General features: G+C 36.1%; 2 protein-coding genes, 1 long non-coding RNA gene and 1 pseudogene across 3 annotated transcripts; 1 reads left to right on the top strand and 3 right to left on the bottom strand.

Moving 5' to 3' along the window:
* Nucleotides 1-2,144: 2,144 nt before the first annotated feature.
* Nucleotides 2,145-4,049, top strand: LOC133703959 (uncharacterized). The gene is made up of 2 exons (XR_009843960.1): nucleotides 2,145-2,436; nucleotides 2,833-4,049. It is a non-coding gene; the product is annotated as an uncharacterized LOC133703959 (long non-coding RNA).
* An 820-nt stretch (nucleotides 4,050-4,869) lies between these two features.
* Nucleotides 4,870-14,729, bottom strand: LOC133703956 (protein WHAT'S THIS FACTOR 1 homolog, chloroplastic-like; annotated as a pseudogene).
* A 126-nt stretch (nucleotides 14,730-14,855) lies between these two features.
* Nucleotides 14,856-17,178, bottom strand: LOC133703958 (photosystem II 10 kDa polypeptide, chloroplastic-like). The gene is made up of 5 exons (XM_062128708.1): nucleotides 16,567-17,178; nucleotides 15,742-15,800; nucleotides 15,369-15,424; nucleotides 15,219-15,271; nucleotides 14,856-15,082 (listed from the first exon to the last, which is right to left on the bottom strand). Exons 1-5 carry the CDS (start codon nucleotides 16,715-16,717, stop codon nucleotides 14,988-14,990), a joined length of 414 nt encoding a protein of 137 aa, XP_061984692.1. The 5' UTR covers nucleotides 16,718-17,178; the 3' UTR covers nucleotides 14,856-14,987.
* A 144-nt stretch (nucleotides 17,179-17,322) lies between these two features.
* LOC133703957 (photosystem II 10 kDa polypeptide, chloroplastic-like) lies at nucleotides 17,323-19,456 on the bottom strand. Its single transcript, XM_062128707.1, has 5 exons — nucleotides 19,170-19,456; nucleotides 18,432-18,490; nucleotides 17,990-18,045; nucleotides 17,727-17,779; nucleotides 17,323-17,600 (listed from the first exon to the last, which is right to left on the bottom strand). Exons 1-5 carry the CDS (start codon nucleotides 19,318-19,320, stop codon nucleotides 17,506-17,508), a joined length of 414 nt encoding a protein of 137 aa, XP_061984691.1. The 5' UTR covers nucleotides 19,321-19,456; the 3' UTR covers nucleotides 17,323-17,505.
* Between the last annotated feature and the right edge of the window lie 598 nt (nucleotides 19,457-20,054).

Below are 20,054 nucleotides of genomic sequence, written 5' to 3'. Positions count from 1 at the left end.
AAAATAAAGGAAACCACAACAGTTACTTATATAAAAAAAAACTCAATGTCAAATGATAAAATTAGAAGGAATGTTTTTTTTTTAAATGTCAACCCATGTCAATTTTTCAAACTTGTGACCCGGGTTACTAGATCAAAAGCAACATATTTGAAAAATCCAACCAATCAAATATTGAAGGATGGAATCGAAAAAAAAAATCAATTATACAAAAGGATTTAAAACCAAAATTAACAATTAAAAGATTGAGGATCAAAACTTAAATAAAAAAATAAATTAGAGGTAACTATAAATTTTTGATTGAAAGGTGAGATGGAAAAGAAAAATCAATCTAACAAAAAGATAAAAATAATAATAATTTAACAAGCGAGGATCAAATTGAGAAAAATAATAAATAATAAATAATAAATTGAAATTGGAGGATGAAATTAAAATAAAATAAAAATTTTACAATAGAGAAAAGAAAAGAAATAGTAATTAAAAGAATAATGACCAAATTTAAAAAACCAATATATCACAAATTGGGATTGAATAATGAAATTGAAAGAAAATATTTTTTTTATCAAAAGGTCAAGAAAAGAAAATTGAAATCAAAAGAATAAAGACCAAATTAAAAAAATTAAATTATAACAAATTGAGATTGAAGGATGAATTTGCAAACAAATAAATTTTTTTTAAAAGGGTCAAGAATAAAAATTAAAAATCAAAAGAATAAGGACTAAAGTTGAAATATCAATAACTAAGAGTAAAAGTCTAAAATTTTAAATGGTGAGCACAAATTTTAAGGGGTGGAGAAATGAAAAAGGAAAAAAAAAATTTCACAGCTGACAAACTGTGTCACCTCCGCTACTCCAACATGAAGAGGATGTCGTGAAGATTCTAACAACATGAAGAAAAATGATTTTTGGTCGTAGGAAGGCACCACACACGTCATTAGTTTTTCTATTAAAATATTATTTTATATTTATTAAGGACTAATTTGCCCTTAATCAAGTTCCTAATAATAGAAAACCATGATGAAAAGATGGGAAAAAAAAATCCTTGAACAAAAACTTTAAAAATTTTGACTTTAAGGGTAATTGAGTCATTTTATTGTACATAAAAAAGGGCAAAGACTGAAAAGCCCATAAATGGTAGTTTTAGAATTTCTACTTTTAAGGATAAATAAGTCATTTTATTATACATAAAAATGCAAAACTAAAAAGCCCCAAGATGGTAATTTTTTTAAAAATTACTTTTAAAGATAAATGAGTCATTTTACTATGCTTTAAAAAATTAAAAAATTAATTTCACCCTGGTTAACCTAATAATAATCATTGGGTCTCATGAAAAGACCAAAATACCTTCAACATAAAGTTTATTGATTTTTTAAAAAGGTAAAATGACAATTACATTCTCACAGTAATAATAATCTAAGTCATTGTATACAATGATTTCACCTTCCCCAATAGTTTTTTTTTTATTTGTTGAATCCACAATTTCCGGCAAAAAAGAAAAAGCCCAAAATAAAAATTCCTACTATATATTATTTTATATATGCATCATGGCAGCAACGTAATGAAATATAATATATGAGTTTTTACTAGTTGAGATGAAAAACTACCAAATGTCATATAAGTGATTTGGAATCTTATATTGTTTATGCAACTAATAATGAAAGAAAAGCACAATGTACTGTAATTTCTATTTGGTTATTATGGGATTATTTGAGAATGTGATTGCGATTGTTTTTTAAAAGTATTTTTTATACTGAAATACAATAAAATAAAATTTTTTTTATTTTTTATTTTTTTTTGAGATTAGCAATCGAAACGATCCAAAATATATATAAAAAATAAATTTAAATTTATTGAAAACGTGGGTTGGCCTGTGTTTCCAAACATAGCCTATTTCAAGATAAAATAGTAAAGATAAAAGAAATATGTTTTTTTGTACATTATGTTTTGGAAGAAAAAAGAATTTCATTAAAAAATTATTTTAAAAATAAATTTATTTTATATATCTTTCCTTATCCCTTCAATTAAATTAATGTTTATCCCTTTTATATATTTCCATTTCCATGATAGGGCATTCACTATCTAATGAGCCTTCATGATAATAATAAAAAGCAACCTAATGGTAGCCATCTCAAATGCACGTTTTTTTAGTCTTGAAAAGCCTCCTTTTATGGAAAATCCAAGCAACAAAATGGGCCACTTGATACAAACATGATAGGACTTGATAAAATCACTGGGCTGATAAAGGGTTCCACCACGAATTAATGATGGATCTTCCTCACCAATCAACCGAAGGGTCTCTTATAATCGATTAATATACTGACTTTCTGCAGTTCATAATGCAATGATGTACACTATAGCATTTATCAGGGAAGAAAAAAACGAAAAGATGATGATGATGATGATGATTCATATCGCACAGGCAGCTGGGACTGCCTCATAGGTATAAGAACCCTTTCGTAGACAATTCTCTTGTGTATATTTAGATTTATGTGCTAATAATCTTAGTGCGGAGATTTGAAAAAGATTTGTTTGTTTCTTTATTTGCTCATGAAGATTCTTACCTTTGCTTCTTACAACTCTGTTTTATTTTAATGAATTAACGTAAACCAGGTATCGATTGGTCTAGTTGATAAAGTGATTTGATGTCTTCTCAAGGGATTTTGGATCCAATTACCCTCATAATTAAGACTTGATTTTAAAAAGAAAGTGGTAGCTAGTATTAACCACCATCATGTAACATAAGCTCAAGAATAAGAAAGAAGAACAATGGAACACCAAATTTCAATTTGATGAAATGTTGATATGTTTGTGCCTGACGATTTGTTCTTTGTTAAAGGGTAAGCTGACATCAAACAACAGGCTTGTTAACTGGGAGCAGTTAGGGTAGGGAAGTGGTTTTCAGTCTAGGCACAAGAAAGTGCAGGCACAGGCTAGCAGGATTGTCAGGATAGATAAGAGTGTGAGAGACTCAGAGAGAGGCTTGGAGCGAGGTATATTTCTGATTTTAACCTGGAAAATGCACATTTCCTGATCATTTAGAGAGCGAGGCGAGACTGTTCGAGTGATTAAACATACATTTTAGGATGCATACAGGCTAGGCAGCCAATCATAGAAGATAAACAAGCAACATAAATAGAAGGTGATTAGGTGAACATAGGAACCAGGAGGATCTTCCATTCATTGAACCTCAATTCATTTGTTCTAGTTACATTAACTTCTGCTGAAGATGAATGTTTGGACAGTTTAGATGCTATTTCATGCATGTACGAAATGATCCTGTTAGTCAATTGTCCATGAGCTTCGTCATTATGGAGAGACCATGTCACCTTCTTTGCGAGTGGATGAGGAGATCGTGCGAAACATTGGTCTCTGCTAAAGAAAGATGTCATTGCCGGATTGCTTGTTCTATATGCAATGGCTCATAACATCAAGCTGCTCCGATTTTCTGTCATTATGATAATCATGATCTGCCATAATATGGATTCATCATCCTCACAATAGGTAGCAAAACTTCAAGTCACCAGAAAATTCTTGGCATGCAAACCAACCAGTACATGCTAGTGAGATCAAATATTTCCACAGAAGCAATCCAAATCAAGTAGATGTGCAGGGTAGACCCCAGTACCAACTCTTAGTAAAGATTCCTCCGGTCACAAAGCCAAATGGACTTTGAACGTGATAGTAACAGAACGGTAAAGAATCTATTCTCCAGGTTTGCATCACTATCATTTTCAATCGGTCACAGAAGCAAGAACCTGAATACAAACTTTCCAGCTTATGGAAAGACAAGGAACCAGTAGCTTTACAGCTTCTGCTGCCAAATAATCTTTCGATACAGATAACATCAGCATCAAATAGGACAGACAAGTAAACTAACACCACAAACTTGCCGTTTTCTTGAATCATTTCATCATGACAACAACAGGTACTGGCCCAGTGCTACAGTTGGATGTTATTTAAGGATTAAATAGACAATTTTTGTTCTTTGTTTTCATCATAATGTCTTGGTGGCTTGTTATCCCCTCTTTTTGTACAATGATATTCCTTTTGTGCTCTCTCGTTGTCATAACAAGAAAGAACAATGTAGCTCTATTTTCTGCTTAAATAACAAAAACAGCTACATCAATCAATTGGTCTGCAATGGAATAACAAGACATCCAAGGTAAACTGTAACAAAAGAACGAAACTAAAGTGAGAGAATATTTAGGAAGACCACCAAGATCATTTTCTTAAATACACCAAGCATGGAGTCTCTGCCTCCTTACATAAAGGCTTTTCTGAAAACAAGTACTTCAATTCTTCCAAGCAAACAATTTCTAATTATGCAATAGCTCCTAATCGATATTCTTCCGGCAATTCAACTCTTCCATGGGATAAACTAACAATAAGAGCATAATCTTCACAAGTCTCAAATGCTATTGCATTTGTCGTAGAAATAGGCAAAACACAGTTCAGGTAAAGAGTTTTTAAGATGCGCGCACTACATGAATCAATCGGTGCACGGCCACTAAGAGCTACAAACTTATCATGAAACAAATGTAATGGACATTTTTCGATCAAGTTAGAACCATCATAAGCATCCTCAAGGAACACGTACAATAATCTAGATGGCCACATAAACTCAGAATGAAAAGCATCCAATTGAGCAGATGTCATCCTCTTCTCCATAGTCAAACGAAGGAGTTCTGTTACGAGAGGAAGGTAGCAAGGAGGCCTGGCAATCAAGGAAGAGGAGATAAATAACAGTATGTGACAATTAAGAAGAAATTATGCAGAATTAGCTAAAGATGAAGTATTGATTAGTAGCTGTTATAACTGTGAATATGATGAAAGTTAGCTGGTTAGAGTTGTTAATTGTTAGTTAGATAGTCAGTTTAGATAGCCAGGAGGCTAGAGTTCATTGTATATAAATCATGGTATCAAGAATTTGTGAGGAGACAAATAAGAAATAACAGATTGCAGAAGCAATTCATCATCTCCCTTTTCTACTTCTCTAATTCTCTCTAATTCTTCCTATTCTCTTGAGTTAGCCAGCTTGTCAAGTCAAGTTCATAACAAGTTCATGAGGCACTGCCACCACACACTTTGACGCTTTTGGATCAGCAACTTCAAATCTCCTAGCATTCAAATATGGAGAAGGGAATTCCATTCTTTGCCACCTCTCAAAGTTCCTCAATATAAACCATGTTTGGCCTAAAACCAGCAGCAAAACCCATGTCAAAAGCAAACGGACCAAGAAAGTTACCATCTTTCGATAATCTAGCCTTCTTTTTCGTTGGATTGATAGCAGGAACACCTTCAAGCCTCAGTCTTTCCTCACGAGAAGCAACCGCTAATGAAGAATCCCATTGAAATCTTTCACTGAAAAAAATCTGGGTACTTTGGAATCAATGAGTTTTTGAAATCTTGAGGCAAACCCAATTCATTTTCAATGGATTCAATCATTTCTAAGGGCACCCTACAATCAACTGACAACATCAACATCTTCCTCAAGTTCTTAACCAAAATGGGCTCCATTAACTCTTTTGCTTCAGCCTCTTCTCTTGCAATCTTTTCAGCTTTCTCAGTGAAAGTAACAAAAGGAGGTGTGCTGCTATTACCACCACCAACACGAAAAATTGAAGGGTACTTTTCAATGACAGACATAAAGTTCCATTTTTGAAGAAACCCAACTTCCTCTTCAAGGTCTCTTAGAAAGACAGACTGATGTTTTTGTGATTGGATGATGGACTTGAGCTTTAGTATTAAAAATGGCTTCTTTTGTAAGTCCATTGCTCAGTCAAGGTTTTGCACTCTGATATATTTTCTTCTTGGGTCTTCTTCCTCCACTTGATTTTTGCCTCAATGGAATCCATATTGATCCTGGTTTTCGAAATACGGCAGGAGGTGATCGTGTATAGTAGTCCGTTTTGTGACAGACAGGATTTTGAATATTTGTGTAGCCATAAAAGAATGGATCTTCCATGCATTTTTGAGTTCTTTGGAGAAACAAAATCAACCGGTTGGAATGCAGAATGTGGTTTAATGCTGCTTTGTTGCGCGGGGAGAAAAGTCCTCATATGGGCCTGGATCATTTGGTTATTGTGGACTTTCTTTGTCTCAGGAGTTGGCCCTTGTAAAATTAGTGAACTCTTGATGAGGCTTGTGGCTATATGGTGCTCAAGAAAGAAACGTACACAGAGGGAAGACTTTGGATTTGCTCATCAAGTGCTTGCAAACACTACTTCCTACCTAGGCTACCCTGTGCTCCATGCTTTTTGTAGCTGTCTTGCAAAATGCAGTAAAGAAAACAAGTGAATTACAAAAGCATCACGAATTTCATTAACTTATAAAACTACCTGCATTTTCAAACAAAAATAAATTGCTCATATTGCTCAAGCTGTAACACTGTTGTGTGCCTGGTATACCGTCTCGAATGAAGTTACGGTTCTATGGAACTATGGCCAGACCTCATATTACTAAAACTCTAAAACTGCTGTGTGCCTGTGTGAGAAAAACCAAAAGGGGTGAAACAGTTCTTAGTGATAATGTTGCTATAAAGTTTTATCTAAACAAGAAACAGAATTCAAGATGATGTGTAAAACAAGTTAAGAGTAAATTTGTAGATGTGAACCAGCTGTCTATGAATTCTTCCCCTCTTGAGGTTTTGGTACTGATAAACTCGGATGTTCCAAATATAACTGCACGGACAGAGGTTCGCTACTCATGGATTTTATTGGGGTTATTAATGGAGGTTGCTGCCACTGCTTTGTGTCTGTCGGGAATCTCGGGATCCATAACTCTGCATCCTAGCAGTTATCTCCCACCTGCAATCTGGTAAAAGAGAAGTTCAATCCTCACCTCTAAAGTGCCTTGAGAGTTTAAAAAGCTAAATCATACAGCAAACAGCAAGAGCGTTTGCTTGGATTTTAAGGATCAAGCAACTTTGACCAATCAAGAGCAGACAATTCATACCAAATTACTGCCAAATTGTTAGGATACTGGCATGCAAACCCGACAAGATAAAAGACAAAGAATAGGATAAAATGAGAAATTAGACACACAAGAATTTACGTGGTTCACCCAATTTGGCTACGTCCACGGGCAAGTATAGAAGGATTTTACTAAGTAATGTGGGAATTACAACCTCTCTCTACTAATAGGAGAACAACTGAAATCTCTCTATTAATAGGAGAAAACACCTCACTTACTCTCTCGCAAATACCTCACAATTTTGTGGGATTACTTTCCCTCTCTCACTCTTCTCTTCCTCTCTTGTTTCTCTCTTGTGGTGTGTTTACAATGCTTGGATGCATTGCCTATTTATAGGCAAGCATCCATGTAAATACAAGGGGCAAGGCAAGTGGCACAAGTTTGGTGCCTACAATTTATGACTAAGGAAGGATGGCTTCACCACCATTGTTGACTCCCACCATTGTTGACTCCTTAGGTGGCTGGTTTCACATTCTCTAATTCAATCTTGGTGGCTGGTGGTGGCTGGCTTCACATTCTCCCACTTGAAGACTTTGATGATTTAATCAAGTCTTCACACATGATCTTCTGTGATTCTTCTATCCTTTCTATACTTGCCATCTTCATGCTGCTTACGTTTCTGTTAGGCCATAAGAGGATCTGCACCATATATACTTATCAGTGTTGACTGGTTTGGTCAAAGCATCTGCTGGGTTTTCCTTTGTGTGAACCTTTTGAAAATCTACACTTCCATCTTCCACCACTTCGCGAACAAAGTGATACTGAACATCTATGTGTTTTGTTCTTGAATGAAACACTGGATTCCTTGCAATATGCAAGGCACTCTGACTATCACAATACAAAAGAATGTTCTCTTGTTTGTGCCCGAGCTCCTCCATAAGTTTCTTTATCCATATTGCTTCTTTACAAGCTTGTGTAGCTGCCATGTACTCAGCTTCTGTTGTGGATAACGCTACAACAGTCTGAAGTTTAGAGACCCAGCTCACAGCTCCTCCTGCAATTATGAACACATAACCTGTCGTGGATTTTCTTTTCTCAAGGTCGCCAGCAAAATCTGAATCAACATAACCCTTGACAGTAAATTCTGATCCTCCATAACATAAGGCAGCATCTGAGGTACCCTTGATGTATCTCAAGATCCTCTTAATAGTATTCCAATGCTCTCTACCAGGATTTGCCATGTATCGACTAACTGCTCCCACTGCTTGTGCAATGTCTGGTCTTGTACATATCATGGCAAACATTAAACTTCCCACTGTTGATGCATACGGTACTCGAGACATCTCCATCCTCTCTGCTTCATTGCTAGGAGACATACTTGAGGATAATTTGAAGTTAACAGGAAGTGGGGTGGAAATTGGCTTACAATCTTGCATGTTGAAGCGTCGCAAGATCTTCTTCAAATAATTCTTCTGAGAAAGCCAAATCTTCCTCTTACTTCTATCTCGGTGAATTTGCATCCCTAGAATCTTGTTTGCTGGTCCCAAGTCCTTCATATCAAACTCCCTAGCCAACTGTGCCTTCAATTCTTGGACTCGATCTTTGTTGGGGCCTATTACCAACATGTCATCCACGTACAACAACAAAATGATGAAAACATCATCTTCTTCAAACCTCTTGTAATACGTACAATGGTCTGAACTGAGTCTGTTGTACCCAAGGCTAATTATGAAGGAATCAAATCTCTTGTACCAACACCTCGGCGCCTGTTTGAGACCGTATAGAGATTTGTTCAACCTGCAAACCAAGTTCTCTTTGCCTGTTTCAGCAAAACCCTCTGGTTGGAGCATATAAATTTCTTCTTCAAGTTCTCCATGAAGAAATGCAGTTTTCACATCTAACTGCTCTAAGTGAAGATCAAATATAGCACACATCGCCAAGACTACTCTGATTGTAGTAAGTCGTACCACCGGAGAAAATATCTCATTGAAGTCTATCCCTTCTTTCTGAGCATACCCTTTCACCACCAATCTTGCACGATACCGCTCCACTTGATCATTGCCATCACGCTTTATCTTGTAAACCCATTTGTTGCCAATGGCATTTCTTCCTTGTGGTAGCGGAACAAGATCCCAAGTGTTATTCTTGTGCAAAGCTTCAATCTCCTCTTGCATTGCTGTCATCCACATAGATACATCTGTGCTTTTGATAGCCTCATGGAAAGTTGATGGCTCTCCATCCTCTGTTAGAAGACAGTATGCAATATTGCTCTCAGTAACATATTCTGAGTGCCAAGCCGGTGGTCTTCTTTCACGAGTCGACCGCCGAACTTCAGGAGTTTCAGACTCTATTTGTTCTTGCTCTTCATGCTCTGGTGCAGCTTCAGAAGAAGTACGATTCTGAGTATTTTCCATCTGGACTTCTGTAGTCTCCTTTAAAATGCTATTATTTTCTTCCATTTGCATTTTATCTTCTGCAAATATAACATCTCTGCTGATGACTACCTTGTGGGCAGTGGGATCCCACAAGCGATACCCCTTCACTCCATCAGCATATCCCAAGAATATACATTTTCTGGATTTTGAATCCAGCTTGCTGACTTCTTGAGTATTGTACATCACGTACACAGGACTTCCAAATATATGCAATCGAGAATAATCAGTTGGCTTTCCAGTCCACATCTCCATCGGTGTCTTCAGCTCAATTGCAGTTGATGGAGATCGATTTATCACATAACAGGCGGTATTGACTGCTTCTGCCCAGAATGACTTTCCTAGACCTGCAGTCTTCAACATTGCTCTTGTTCTTTCTAATAGGGTTCTGTTCATCCGCTCTGCCACTCCATTTTGTTGTGGAGTGTATGCCGTTGTGAACTGCCTTTTGATACCTTCATGTTGACAGAAGTTATCAAATTCATCACTGGTATATTCTCCTCCATTATCAGTCCTCAAACACTTGATCTTCTTTTCAGATTCAAGTTCCACCCGCGCTTTGAAAATTTTAAAGACTGCGAACACATCTGCCTTCCTTCTAATTGGATACACCCAACATCTCCTGGAGAAGTCATCTATGAATGATACAAAGTATCTTGCTCCTCCCAAGGATACAACCGGTGCTTGCCAAACATCAGAGTGAATCAGGTCTAAGATGCATTTGCTCTTAGTTGTTGATGTGCCAAACTTCAACCTGTGCTGTTTGCTTGTAACACAATGCTCACAAAAGGGTAAAGTAACCTTTGTAAGCCCAGGGAGTAACTTCTGATCAGAGAGAACTTTCAAACCTTTCTCTGACATGTGGCCTAGTTTTTGATGCCACATCATCGTCTTCTCTTCTGCAGGACTGGCTGATGCAATTGACGCTTCTGCCCCATGATGTGTTTCTCCCATTAATACAAACATGTTTGCAACTGTCTTTCTCGCCTTTAAAACCACCAGCGCTCCCTTGACAATTTTCATTATTCCATTGTCTGTTCGGATCTTACAGCCAAGACTATCAAATTGTCCCACGGACAAAAGATTCTTCTTTAAGTCTTTCACATGTCGCACTCCTGAAATAGTACGAATTAAGCCATCATACATCTTCAATTTGATGGTGCCAATGCCAGCAATCTCTACAGCATGATTATCACCCATGAACACTTTGCCTCCAGAGATGGGTTCATATGTTTGGAACCAATCTCGATTAGGAGTCATATGCCATGTTGCTCCTGAATCCATTAGCCAGACCTCAGTAAGCTCTTCTCTATCTGTAGAGATTGTCGCTGCTTCACTATATAAAACCTCCCCATCTTCTGAGGTGCTCGCAACACATCCTTGAGGTTTTGATGACTCTACAGTGTTCTCTATACCCTTTTTAAACCAACAATCCCTTTTGAAGTGCCCTTTTCTGCCACAGTTGTAGCATTTCACAGTCTTCTTACTTCTTGATTTGGACCTCCCCTGCCTTTGACTCCCACTGGAGCCACGCTCCGTTGATCTCCCTCTTGACACCAACAATGCCTCTGCTTGGTTTGAACTATTTCTGTCTCCTTTATTTTTGCGCCTATTTTCTTCTTCCAAGATGGCGGCTGCAACATCATCAAAGACTAAATAGTTTGTGAGGATATTATTGGTCAAGTTGATAATGAGCTGATCATACGAATCTGGAAGACTTTGAAGTAGAAGCTCTGCTCGTTCACTTTCCTCTATTTGTTGACCCAACGTAGTGAGTTGTGAAAATAGAGTTCTTATTGTGTTGATGTGGTCAGTCACCGCCGTGGTTTCTGCCATTCGAAGGGTATAAAGTCTCCGCTTTAAGAAAATCTTATTGTGCAAAGACTTGGACTCATATAGCTTTGTTAGAGTCTCCCATATCTCCTTAGCTGTTTTCTTCTCCGCCACACTTGATAACACTTCATCGGCTAATGCTAAATGTATGTTAGCAATAGCATTGCCATCCATTTCATTCCATTTTGCATTATCAGTGATCTCCGCGGGCCGATCCCCAATTGCTGCCAAGCAATTGTCTTTCCTTAAGATTGCCTTGATTCTCATTTTCCACAGTGAGAAATTGCTCCCCTTGAACCTCTCTATCTCGTACTTTGCTGCCATTGTATTCACCGCGATCTATTCAGCTATCACCGTTTCACAGATCTGTAACGTATATAGAAATAGTATCGTGTGAATAATACTTCACTAAGTAAGTTCCCAGGAAAGATTGGAGGGGTCACAAACGGTCCCGCTTAAAACCCAATCTCCTTAGACAGAACTTCCTAGACTGTATTTAATCACCGCACTGACTTTCTATATACGCCAACAGTAGCGTATGTGAACAGTACCGTATGGATGAATAGTGCCGTATAGGTGAATAGTGTCGTAGACGTGAATAGTACCGTATACACGAATAACTTTTGTGTATTAACAACACCAACCAGAAGGCTCTGATACCACTGTTAGGATACTGGCATGCAAACCCGACAAGATAAAAGACAAAGAATAGGATAAAATGAGAAATTAGACACACAAGAATTTACGTGGTTCACCCAATTTGGCTACGTCCACGGGCAAGTATAGAAGGATTTTACTAAGTAATGTGGGAATTACAACCTCTCTCTACTAATAGGAGAACAACTGAAATCTCTCTATTAATAGGAGAAAACACCTCACTTACTCTCTCGCAAATACCTCACAATTTTGTGGGATTACTTTCCCTCTCTCACTCTTCTCTTCCTCTCTTGTTTCTCTCTTGTGGTGTGTTTACAATGCTTGGATGCATTGCCTATTTATAGGCAAGCATCCATGTAAATACAAGGGGCAAGGCAAGTGGCACAAGTTTGGTGCCTACAATTTATGACTAAGGAAGGATGGCTTCACCACCATTGTTGACTCCCACCATTGTTGACTCCTTAGGTGGCTGGTTTCACATTCTCTAATTCAATCTTGGTGGCTGGTGGTGGCTGGCTTCACACAAATTAACCAAGTACCTCGTGGAAGAACTTTGGTAAGACCTTTCGAGACAGACAGTTTAACTAAGAATTGATGCACGCGAAGCTAAAGACAGCAACAAACAAATAAAAAAACATAAGAATTTTAATTAGCAAAAGGAGCGGTAGATATAAATTTAACTTTGGAGGTTTTATTTTCACTAAAATAACAGTCATCAAGTTCATTTTTCTAGGAGTTTTACAAAGCTTTAAATAGACTGAAAACTTTATCTTAATAAAAAATCATGAAAAAAAATCATGAAATTTAAAAAAAATAAAAAAAATCATAAAAATTACTAAAATCAGACCACAAGGTGAAATTTTCAGAATATACAGATCTGACGTTCGGAATAACGAGCATAATTACTCTAAGAAAAATAGCATTCGGAAACTCTTGTAAATATTTAAGGGCGATCCAACAATCAAATTAAAAGTTTTAAGCTGTTATTTAGATCTAGTGCTACCAGATCTCTTTTTGAATCTAGATTTGTCTCGCTGGTCCATAAATGTATCTATTAACTCATTTATATAATTTATATGGAGCAAATTCTTATTTAGTTGTGATAGATCTATACCTAACTCTTCAAAACCACCCCTTATAGCAAATACAACTTCATCAAGAATGATCTTAGAGAAAACTCTCCTTCCACTTTCGAGCCACAAGACTGGTTCACTGTGAGCTTGAAAATGAACCTCTCCTCTCTAGCGGGATGTTATAAAGAAAATTACAGCTACTTTCTACACCAGTCCCTATTTTGAAGCATAGAATAGATGGTTACACATACAAAAAGTTTTCTCAATGGCATTAAAAAAGCAGGGTAAACTCAGCTGAAAAGGGAATCTATTCACCATTGTAAATGGACCAGCTTTTAGGGCTGTACAGCAAAATAAACACTCCAATTCGGCCTATCTTATAGAGGATAGAATCCACAACACCACGTGTAAAACTTAGCAACAGAGCAAGGAAAGCAGTCAACAGATCAGAACGAATTCATTAAGAAAACATTTGAAAAAGTTCACCCAGTAAATATGAACATTTTAAATTCTATTTTTGCCAAAGAATTTGAGGAAAGAAAACCAAAGAGTACTGTAGAGCAGGAACATTGCAAACCAACTTGGTGGCACACACACACGACGGAGACAGGAATGACCAAGTTCAATCAAGTATCAACAAAACCAAGATTTCTACTAGCATTTCAAACTATGTATTAAAAATCAATCAGCAAAAAGTTTTTCGTTTCTATACCTGTAAGCACATTGAGATACCAGATCTCTACAAAGTATTAGAAAGGAGTTTTTCTAACAGTATCAACACTACTGCATTAAAAAACAACCAACAAAAAGTTCTCTTTTCCATTCATTGACATACAGTAAGCTAAGGAGAGGAATATCAAGAACCAACCTTTTGTATAAAAGGAAGAAGCCCAGAAACAGTAGAGTGAATGTAATCTCTAAGCGGGGGATGCCTAGCTCTTTGCACTACCACATTCATATACCTCCTCCTCTCAAATGCATCTTCACCAATCAATACCAAACTCAATAAATGAACATGCTAATCATTATAAAGGACAAAACTTTACATTAAAAAGTGTGACTTTTAGTTTTAGTTTTAGTTTTAGTTTATTTTTATCATTGCAATATTAATTTTTTTTTTTGTTATTATTGAGTTTGGTTAGGGATAATTTAATAAATAAAAATATTAAAAAAATAGATGATACATTCATTACAATCATCAGCATGTTAGCCGTCTTCAAATGGCGCATGGAACTGACTCCAGCGGCTAAAAACTGGTTCCAGGGCGGCTTCTGATTAATCAAGCTATTCCCTTTCTTTCCCCTTCATCAACATTCTGCGTTGGCGATGCTTCCACAACAAAGTGCAAGAAAACTGATTGCAGCCAATTTAACCCTTGAACTGAATTGACCAACAGACGTGGATGCACCGGTCTGCCTAGGCTGGGCTTGACCAGAATGAATATATCCTCTGTTGTTTCATTAGCCTCCAGCCTCCGCCTAATAAAACGGACAAAATTTTATTACCAATCAAGAATTTCAGTTACATCTCCCGTCAAATCTCCTCGTAAATAATTTCATCTTGCAGAGGCAACGACAAGTCCTCCTGCTGCACTTAAAGGCGACTTAGCAGCAGAAGTCAAATGGTAACAGCAGTAACTCACAACAGGTGTTTGCCAGATTGATCTTTTGTACTCGCAGAGTCGCAGCCCGTTATGAAGGATAGAAATTAGAGGGGAATACATTATAGCCATGTTTTTGAATCAAAAGAAATCATGTAAACCATTCATTCAAGCAAAGAACTAGGGCTGGATCAGTTCATCACCAGGGTTTTGTCTATGAAGTCTTACAGCTCCACTAGATGGTCCATTGAATGTGCTGTACCATCCACTAGATGGTCCATTGAATGTGCTGTACCATCTCAATGAAAACATGTCTTAAGAATTCATAAGATTCCTCTTTCAGGTGACGAGGTTTAGTTGAAGAGCAACAAGTATATCTTACACTAGTTATTATTAATCCACGGAAATTGTTACAAGGTACAGGCGAATTCATCAAAAGGGAAAGTAATACACAGAGATTAGGATAGGATATGATGACAGAACTCTACTGTACTAAGGCACTTGTATTGTAAACAAGAAGTGCTCCCCCTGCAAGAAGGCCAGCTAGGGTAACAGCCCAGATCAACAAACCAGTAGTGCCTGCAAGGATTACATTGTTCATGTTGTAAATCAAATAAACTGAGCTCTTAAACTGGGAATTACATGAGATATTTATCTTTGAAAGAAATATTCTCTTGCATCATGAAATCAATTGTCAAAATGCAGCATCGCTTACCTCCAACATAAACTTCACCACTTGGAGACCAATCCTTGGGGTCGTAGATAGGGCTGTGTATTAAACACCACCAAATAACAATCTCTGGTCATATACTTTATGCCTCCATTTACCAGAAAAATATTCAGAAATATACAGTGGATAGCTCACCTGTATCCATCGACATTAGCACCATATTTGTCAACAAATTGGTACACTCCCTTTCCCTGCATCCAGCCCAGAAATTGGATTACTAATCACTGACTCTCTGTTAGTACAAAATAATTCATTAAGAAGGGTAATTTAATGGCCATTTACATCCTGTTTTGCATTTTGCATTATGATTCAACTATATTTAATTTTTTTTTATCATTTTAGATAATTTTAATATGTTTATATCAAAAATAAATTTTAAAAAATAATAATAAAATATTATTTTATTATATTTTCGAATAAAAAATATTTTAAAAAATACATGCGTATGTATGTATATATTTATTAACATACTCCAAAAGAAAAAGGCAATGGATTTAGAAATAATTACCTTGCCCTTTCTCCCAGAAGCATCAAGCCCACCCCTTAAATCCATGCCGCCATTGATTCCTGTACAACAATCCATGTTTTTTCTTCAAGTATTCAAGTAAAGGGAACAAAACATACTCATAAAAATACAGGCCACGCAGATGCTCATGCATGCGTTTTTGAAAAAAAAATGATTTGATGAAAAAAAATTATATTGAACAATAAAAAAAAGATTAATAGCACGTAAATCTTCGATGTGAAAGAGAAAAGTATTAGCCAGTAAAGATCTTATTCGTATATCTGGTGCCTTTAATGTACAGGAAAATTAAGGAAAAACTGTCTGCAAAGGTTCATGCAAGAAGAGATTCCTAATTCCTTAGTTGGATATTTAAGATAATTAATTTCCTAACAAGCTCTTAATTAAATTGCTTAGTAGAAGCAGACATGTGACTGAGAAAGTAATATTCATTGATTACATGGTAAATTAATACAAGATCGAAGGTTAAATATTTCAAGAAGATAGATGTCCGAAGCATTTTTGTTTATAAATAAAGATGTCTAATTCATGGCCTTAAAGGTCCCATCAAATTGCACAGGAATCAATCAATTAATTACTTTATTAATCAATTAATTACACTTATTAATCATAGTGGGTATGGTAAACAAAAAAAAAAAAAAACGAACCAGTATAAAATTAAGCTTACACTAACATTAATTAGCTCTTCAACAATTATATATAGCAATACCAAAATAATAATAACAAGAATTATAAGTGTATGATTAATGAAAAGGGTAATTAATTAATTAACATAATATTCTATGGACATGTATCAATCAAGAAACAGACCATAAGGCTGATCAGTCTTGGACTTCCTCGAACGACTAGCCTCAACTTTGAAAGATGATCTCCTTGAAAGACTTGGGAGAGAAGGTTTCTTGACTGTAAAAGGAGCTGGTTTCAGGCTCATTGATGAAGCCATAACTGAGCTGGTTGCCATGATTAATTAGTGTTTAAGCTTTGCTTGATCTGCTCTCTGCTTGTTTTGCCCTCCTCCTCCTGGTCTTGAGCTCCAATAAAATACTATCATCCTAGATAATGAAAGCGATAGCATGATGATAATTAGTGACAGATGTTGCCACATGGCATTGCTTGTGTGGCTGAAATCTGGATATGATATTGCAAACATTATCAGGATGGCCAGGTGTTTCAAACTAGGTGGTTCTGGAGTATGCCCCACCTGATTACATGACAGCTGGAGTGACACCATTGGCTTAGAATGGATCATCAAGAGATTAGCTACGGTATTTAATATTGTTTTCCTTGCAATATTTTTTTTTCTGTGTATGGCGTAGCATCCCAAGATGGGAATATACTCTTTGGATATTGTGTTGCCGGACCTGTGGCACAGGAACATCTCTCACCCTCCATTTTAAAGGGAAAAATTCTGAAAGTAAGCTAACAACTTCATCAACTAATTCCAGAGACCACCACCACTATCTATCATGACACCACCACCACCACCAGCAACCTAGGACTAGGTGGAATGTGATCAAAGAATAGAGCAATATGAATATGATCTCAAAAGAACAACAGCAGCAGCAATAGAATTAATAATGAGGGAATTTCGCATGAAAAATCAGACTACATGTACTCCATTGCAATCCAAGTCCAAGGGAGAATAAAATTACACATAGGGATTCACAAGGAGGAGGAAGTATTTATGTTTCTGGACAATCACTGGGACAGGCTATATGATACATTACTGTAAATTAGAGTAGCAGAAGTCTACTGTGCTAAAGCACTTGTGGTGTAAACAAGAAGTGCACCTCCTGCAAGGATTCCAGCTAGGGTAACAGCCCAGATTAGCAAGCCAGTCTTGCCTGTAAATATTACATTATCCATGTCATCAACAGATAAATTGACCTCATAAACAGGGAAATCAATAACTTAATGTTCTTTCTCCGCATCATGGGTGTATAGTTCTCGAAACGCATTGAGTTACTTACCCCCAGCATAGACATCACCGGATGGGGACCATTCATCAGTGTTGTAGATAGGGCTGTATTTCAATCAGCAGAAAAGATATGTGTTATCAAGGACTTAATCACAGATGCATATCTAACTTGAACTATCTAATTACAAGATGCATTGCTAATTATCAGACCAATTAATACTGGTATAAATGTTCATGTAAACCTCAAGCAGGAGCCACAAATACAAATGTAAATGAAGAATCACAGAAGCCAAAATTAGCTGATGTTTTAGTTACCTGTAACCATCCACATTAGCACCATATTTGTCGACATATTGGTACACCCCCTTTCCCTGCAGGATCAAGTTTTAATCACCTGTAAACTTTCAGTAAAAACACTCAAACTTAGGCTGCTATATATTCCATGAATTTTTGACTAATAACTACATCGAGGGCAAGGAGCTTCTTATACTCATGCTTAGCAAGAGAGGCGAGGATTGATTTCGAGTACAATATTTTTTGATCTATAACTTTTAGCTAACTTAAGCGGTTAGAAGAGACGGTAAAATATGATTTATATAATTTTTTCATACAGTTCTTCGAATAAAAGTGTTTTGGACTTAAAATTTTCATAAACTTCCAGAGAACTTAGAGTGTTAAGATTTAAAATCGTTACCAAAAAAATAAGTAAAACAAGACAATATAAACTTGAAAGCAAATTAAAGCACTACACACTAACCCTGGGCTTCCTTCCAGATGCATCTACCCCGTTCCTCAGGTTCATGCCACCACCAGTTCCTGGACACCAAAAATTAAGACTCTAAGCTAATCCATCTTATGTTATTTAAGTAATTTCTTTTGCTTCTAAAAATCAACAAGAAAACACAAGATGAATGTATATGAATTGTTAAATGCTACAATAAGTACAGTCCAGGCAAGATCCAACTCCCTTCTAGACTAAGGAAAGAAGGATTTAAATGAGGAAATGAAAATCAAGAAAAGAAAAGAACATGAGGAGAAAAAATCAATTAATAATTACTATTTTTTCTTAATTAATTATATTTGAGTGGGGTGAGAGAGATCAGAGGAGAAAGAAAAGGACTCGTACTTGCCTGTAAACAGGAAAAAGTGCAAGGAAACAGAGTTATTGAGATCAAATCACTATCATAATCTTTTATAATATTCATCAATGATTAATTAATTTGTTGTTTTGTTACTTTGCATTTCACTTTCTGTTCAAGCACTTATCATAAACTTTCTTCCAGAAATGGAGAGGAAGATCATTATGGGCCCTTCAAAGAAACCTTCCATTTATGTTTCTATCACAGATCAGCTTCTCTCATGCTCCCAAATCATACAAAATGCATTAGATTTGTGTTTTCCTCTTCTACATGTATGTTTATGCATGCATGCATGCATCATATGAAAAGGGTATGAGTAATATATATGTATGTTATACGAGGAGGAAGAAGCAGACCATAAGGCGTATCGGTCTTGATCTTCTTGACACCACTGGCTTCAATCTTGAAAGATCTCCTTGAAAGAGTTGGGAGGCCTCTCACTGAAGACTTCTCAACCGTGAATGGCGATGGTTTCAGGTTCAATGAAGCCATAACTGAGGCTGCCATTGCTGAACTTGCTTCTGCCTTTCTTTTTTCACAATCTCCTGTTTATCCTCAACTATGTGGTCTGCACGCCTGCTAAAACCCTAGATAATAAGAATAATGGCTGCATAGGTGGCATTGATTATGTGGCTGAGCTATAGATAGGGTATGGAAACATTATCAGGAAGGCAAGAAAGTTTTAAAGAGGTGGAAATGAAGCATGCAAATGCTCAGTACCGCATCTTCTTACAGGAGACGTGGAGGAAATATGCCCATGCATAGCCATTATGGTGAATTCTTTATATCAGGTAAAACAAAATGCATAAATAAATAATATATAAGAAAAATAAAAAGGTTTATTTTCATCTCAGTTTCACTACACTTTTTTTTATATATATTTTATTAATTCAATTTTGCAAAAATAATGATTAAAAGGTTTGAGGAGTTTTTGTTCTAAAGATAACATTAATGTCTGCTACAATTTCAGGCTTTTTCTAAACTCCTCTCTTTCTTATATTTATTTTTAGTTATAATTATTTTATTTTTATTGATTTTATTGTCCATTTAAGAAAAGAAATCTTGGTTGCATCTATTTTTCTAATTCTTTCCATTTAATTTCTTAATAAGGATAAAAGTAAATTCAAATAATAAATAAAATCAAATTTTATAAAAAAATTAAATAATATTATACTTGTGGTTTAAAATAGAAAGTGTAAAATAAAAATAAAATAATTAATATTAAATTTAAAAAACAGAAA

Source organism: Populus nigra, chromosome 9 (assembly GCF_951802175.1).
Source record: "Populus nigra chromosome 9, ddPopNigr1.1, whole genome shotgun sequence".
Taxonomy (NCBI): domain Eukaryota; kingdom Viridiplantae; phylum Streptophyta; class Magnoliopsida; order Malpighiales; family Salicaceae; genus Populus; species Populus nigra.
The sequence above is the reverse complement of the archived record's forward strand: the minus strand, read 5'-3'. Positions and strand labels throughout refer to the sequence as shown.

What these genes read in the sequence shown, in the direction of transcription:
- LOC133703958 (XM_062128708.1), bottom strand. Translation starts at nt 16,717, where the DNA reads ATGGCAACCAGCTCAGTTATGGCTTCATCAATGAGCCTGAAACCAGCT. An exon ending in CAAGACTGATCAGCCTTATG is followed by an intron (nt 15,801 to 16,566) that starts GTCTGTTTCTTG and finishes ATTGTTGTACAG; the next exon opens with GAATCAATGGCGGCATGGAT. An exon ending in GCTAATGTCGATGGATACAG is followed by an intron (nt 15,272 to 15,368) that starts GTGAGCTATCCA and finishes TTTAATACACAG; the next exon opens with CCCTATCTACGACCCCAAGG.
- LOC133703957 (XM_062128707.1), bottom strand. Translation starts at nt 19,320, where the DNA reads ATGGCAGCCTCAGTTATGGCTTCATTGAACCTGAAACCATCGCCATTC. An exon ending in GCTAATGTGGATGGTTACAG is followed by an intron (nt 17,780 to 17,989) that starts GTAACTAAAACA and finishes ATTGAAATACAG; the next exon opens with CCCTATCTACAACACTGATG. An exon ending in CGGTGATGTCTATGCTGGGG is followed by an intron (nt 17,601 to 17,726) that starts GTAAGTAACTCA and finishes TAATATTTACAG; the next exon opens with GCAAGACTGGCTTGCTAATC.